The 4,641-nt window shown below is 34.9% G+C and overlaps 1 protein-coding gene across 1 annotated transcript; it reads left to right on the forward strand.

Annotated features, from left to right (window-relative positions):
- The first annotated feature begins 2,584 nt into the window (after nt 1-2,584).
- LOC140810000 (aluminum-activated malate transporter 2-like) lies at nt 2,585-4,641 on the forward strand. The gene is made up of 6 exons (XM_073167787.1): nt 2,585-2,929; nt 3,046-3,186; nt 3,273-3,545; nt 3,622-3,734; nt 3,824-3,970; nt 4,058-4,641. The coding sequence occupies exons 1-6, from the start codon at nt 2,644-2,646 to the stop codon at nt 4,517-4,519; spliced, it is 1,422 nt and encodes a 473-aa protein (XP_073023888.1). The 5' UTR covers nt 2,585-2,643; the 3' UTR covers nt 4,520-4,641.

Genomic DNA, 4,641 nt, shown 5'->3' on the forward strand with positions numbered 1-4,641 from the left:
GAAGTTTTTTTTTGGCTATATTTTCTGAGGAAATGTTAATTCTTTAGAATTCTGATCAATTTAATTAAAATATCAAAACAAATAACATGCTGATTATGATTCTTAAAAAATGATTATAATATTTTGGTAAATAAATGAATATTCGTCTGGACACTCTCACCCCATTATTTTTAATATTTGTCCAATCTGAAATTTCCATATATGTTCCTTCAAATAAAGAAATAGAGAGATGTATTATCTAATAAATGTATTTTTGTTATTTTATTAAAAAGTTAGTAAGAGAACCACCTATTAATCAAACACTATATCTTAAAAAAAATTCGTCTTTTCACTTTTATTTTCAAACACGAGTAGAGTTCCCTTATTATGATTTTCTTGATTTTTTATAGTCTATAAATTAATTATTCAGACAAAACATAATCTTTGGCAAACGTTGCATTTGATTAATTAGAGCCTATGCAACCATTTCTAATTTGAGATCACTTTTATCTTTCTTTTAGATAAGAATAAAAAATTCCTTACGGAATTTAATAAATGGCATCAATCGGGGAAATGATTTAATTTTTACAAAGCAGGCTTCCCATTCTGCACCAAATTAGGTTTTGTTCTTTCATCACTTGTTTTTGACGTGAATGCTGAAGAATTAACAGTCGCCTCAGAGAATATGGCAAAAAATAAAAATAAAAAATTTCCTTAATCAAACATACTGATACTCACTTGAAAATTTAGAGTTCGATTCCAGCAAGTGATACTGGTCTAGACGCATGTTCCGAATTTGCCCTGAATCTGAAAACACGAAAAAGACCGTTAGAAGGGGGTCGGAAGGGTGTCTCGGCGTAGCCCCTCCGACGCTCAAGTTAGAGACTAAGGATATAAAGGAGAGCAGCTAAGGTTGTTGCTGAAAAATAGTATATTGAATATATCAGTTATACATCCAAACCTGATATTTATTGGAAAATACATGGACCCGTGATGGACATGTCTTCCATTTGGGCTAGAGAGGGGCCAGGGGATAGTGGACTCATCAATTGGATATCACGTACGATGAATACTAAAAGGAGATTAAACTTTCAATCTGCATATATGTGTAAACTGTGACTGTAATAAATAAAAATGACTTCAAAGCTAATATATAGTCAGCATGCATGCATATATGCTATAATTACGAGCATATCGAGTGCTTACTGCTTTATCAAATGATATAGTTGGTAATAACAGTGCGACTCAAATTTTTAAATCGTACAAGTACTCAAACACTATGTTTCGATTGCTCTACTAAGTAAGAACAATTATTCTATCAAACAGTCTTCCTCACAATAATTATATCTTACAATCAATGTGAATCGTACCCGTGACTTTGGTCCTGATACCAGTTGTAAGACTGAACATTTGTTGTTTTACCAAAAACTATAGTTGGACGTAATAGTGCAACTCAAATATTTTAAACCGTACAGTAGGTCAAAAACCATCTTTCGATTGCTCTACTTAATAGAAATAATTATTGAACCAAACATTATTGTGTATCCTATGTTGCACGGTTCTGAGCTCATCCTCTCAAGTTTCTAGGAAATGGGCTAATAATAATTTTATACTTTAATATGTAACCCTAATTAGGTATAATCCAAAAATCAAAGAACACATATTCATAACTGATCATAACATAAACATGCAGTTTGATAGATAACTGATTAATATTTTCCACCTTAATCAATTACAAAAACAAATTTCGCGCCGAATTCGAAAATCAATAAAAACTTTATATTTTAAATATGGTATGTAATGCAGGAGAAGGTATATGTGGATAATCCGTGGCAAAATTTACGTTGAAGATAGAGTGTTGAATACAATCTATCCATTTTAAAGAAATTAAACTTGGAGGATTGGTAACTTGAAATCTAGCATTGCATGAGGGGGAATTATGGGTATCTAACTTACGAGTTAAGATATTCTTTTTGAAGGGTTGAAACACAATATCTCAGAAGAGATAGTACGGGTGAAACTGCTTTAATTCCAAGAACATATTCACTACTCAGATTAGATCAATATTGTTTTATTCATCTGTCAAAGAAAAAGATACATACAGCTCCTTATAATATTGGTGCTTGATCGATCCATACTTCAAATCAGAATAAAAGAGCCTTTACATTTACGTAGATCATGTCTGGAAACGAGGATCTTTTAGTGGGCTTTACTGAAATTTGACGTCTCATGCTGGCTAATAGCTAGATTCTTAAATTTATTTTCTTAAATGAACCAGCCTTCATTTTACCACCAGTAAAGATTATTTCGTTAAATTTGTTGTGGGAAGGTGCATTTGTTTGTGGATAACAGTCAACAGATAATTCTTTCGTGGTTAAAAGCCCACTTCCACTCATCTCACTACAGCGAACCATTCTTTTCTTTAACTTTCTAGTACGTACTTGCATGGTTCAAATTAATTAAAAGGCAACAAAGTAAATTTTTTGTAGAAGAGTTGAATATATTCTTTTGTGCATATCTGAATACCCTTAGCTTCTCTTATATATATATATATATATATATATATATATAAGTCACACTCTTACGGATAAGAGTAGTACTCTCACTCAACGTTTCATGTAAAATAAGTTGCTGTTACCTTGTTCTATTTATTAAATCTTGACGATGGAAATGGAGTCTGAAAATACCAAAAAAAAGAGTGTTTTTTTGAGTGGATGGTCGTGGATTAAAGGCATTGGAACAACGATAATGGCGAAAATGGATGTTCTTGCAAAGCAAACGAAAAAGATGGCGAACGAGGATCCTAGAAAATCGATACATTCACTAAAAGTTGGGCTCACGCTAACATTAGTCTCACTGTTTTACTATTTTAAGCCTCTGTACAGCAACTTTGGTGAATCTGCATTATGGGCTGTGACGACTGTGGTGGTCGTTTTTGAGTTCTCTGTCGGTAAGTTTCCATGTATTCTTTTTTTGAAGATAGTTTCCATATATTTTATGATCTAACAGTCGTTAAATTAATGACGGACACGTAAAATATGTTTTAATTTCTCATTTTTTTGGCAGGTGCAACGCTAGGAAAAGGACTAAACCGAGGATTTGCAACGCTGGTAGCCGGCGTTCTAGGCATTGGAACGCACCACTTGGCAATCGTAAGTGGAAAAATAGGCCAACCGATCTTGATCGGGCTATTGGTCTTCCTACAAGGTACATTTAATGTCTCCCTAGAGTTCTCAAGTACTTCTTTTCTCACTGATCCATATTGTTCTGTGGCATGTATACATATGTTGCAGCTGTGGCGTCTACGTTTATACGATTCTTTCCCAAAGTGAAAGCTCGATACGATTATGGGATGCTGATATTCATCTTGACATTTTCTATGGTTTCTATATCCGGTTTGCGCACGAACGAGATACTTGAACTGGTGCAAAAGAGGCTGTCTGCTGTACTTATTGGTGCAGCTTCATGTGTTGTCGTATCCATTTTGATGTGCCCCGTCTGGGCCGGTGAAGATCTCCACGTGCTTGTTGCTCAAAACATCGACAAGCTCGGAAATTTCTTGGAAGGTCTGTATGTGTATATAAAATATACCATAGATATATACTCTATATTCAGAAATGTGGCATATTAAAATTTTGACAGGTTTTTCTGATGAGTGTTTCAAAACATCAGAAGAGGGAGATTCAAAGAATGAAAGGTCAACTCTTGTTTGCTTAAACAGCGTTCTTGATTCAAAGAGCAGTTTAGAGAACTTGGTAGGGGAATGAAATCCACACATTTCTATCGCTTTCATTTTTCAATCCATCTGCATCAAATCTTGATTTTGCATGTTTCCTGATGACAGGCAAATTTTGCTAAATGGGAACCGTGCCATGGCGGATTCATGTACCGACATCCGTGGAAACAATACTTAAAGATTGGAAACTTGACAAGGCAGTGTGCCTGCAGAGTCGAAGCCCTTAATGGCAGCTACATAAACTCAAGAACTCAGGTATATATATGGATTGCCAACCCTATCAGCCTTTTCCAATTGTAAAAATAAATATATATCTATATTTTTTGGTTACCACTGTTGCAGGGGCCCGAAGGGATCGTGGAGATGGTACAAGAATCATTTTCAAGTATGAGTTCAGAATGTGGAAAAGTACTCAAAGAACTAGCATGGAGCATTGAGACGATGACCACACCTCCCTTCCCTAATCCTGCCATGGCGAACCTAAAAATCGCCTCCAAGAACCTGAAATCTTTATTGAAATCTGAACTGTTGGAAGATACCAATCTTCTGCAAATAATACCAATAGCTGCAGCTGCATCGCTACTGATTGACACCGTAAATTACTTGGAAAACATCACGGAAGCCGTTACCGAGCTGAGTTCTTTAGCGAAGTTCAAATGCAAGGACGCAAATGGAATTCCAGGTGAATCAGCGATGAAGAATAGCAAGAATCCTAAACAATTTGCCACGGGTGACATTTCATGTGTCAGAATTGACATTGATGGAGCTGATCCGTTGGAGAAAAAAGGTTCACCATCTGTTTAGAACTTTGAAATGTAAATATATATGTTTTATACGGTAACAACTTTAAGAACAACATACAAGTACTTGAAATACCTACGTACCCGACACTGTTTTTTTTTTTTTTTTTTCCATTCTCCCATTCA

The sequence above is a fragment of the Primulina eburnea genome, chromosome 13 (assembly GCF_022965805.1).
Source record: "Primulina eburnea isolate SZY01 chromosome 13, ASM2296580v1, whole genome shotgun sequence".
Taxonomy (NCBI): domain Eukaryota; kingdom Viridiplantae; phylum Streptophyta; class Magnoliopsida; order Lamiales; family Gesneriaceae; genus Primulina; species Primulina eburnea.

Bases quoted from the DNA above. Each gene is read 5' to 3' on its own strand.
- LOC140810000 (XM_073167787.1), top strand. From the start codon at position 2,644: ATGGAAATGGAGTCTGAAAATACCAAAAAAAAGAGTGTTTTTTTGAGT. The intron at 2,930-3,045 runs GTAAGTTTCCAT...TTTTTTTGGCAG, and splicing joins CGTTTTTGAGTTCTCTGTCG to GTGCAACGCTAGGAAAAGGA. The intron at 3,735-3,823 runs GTAGGGGAATGA...TCCTGATGACAG, and splicing joins AGAGCAGTTTAGAGAACTTG to GCAAATTTTGCTAAATGGGA.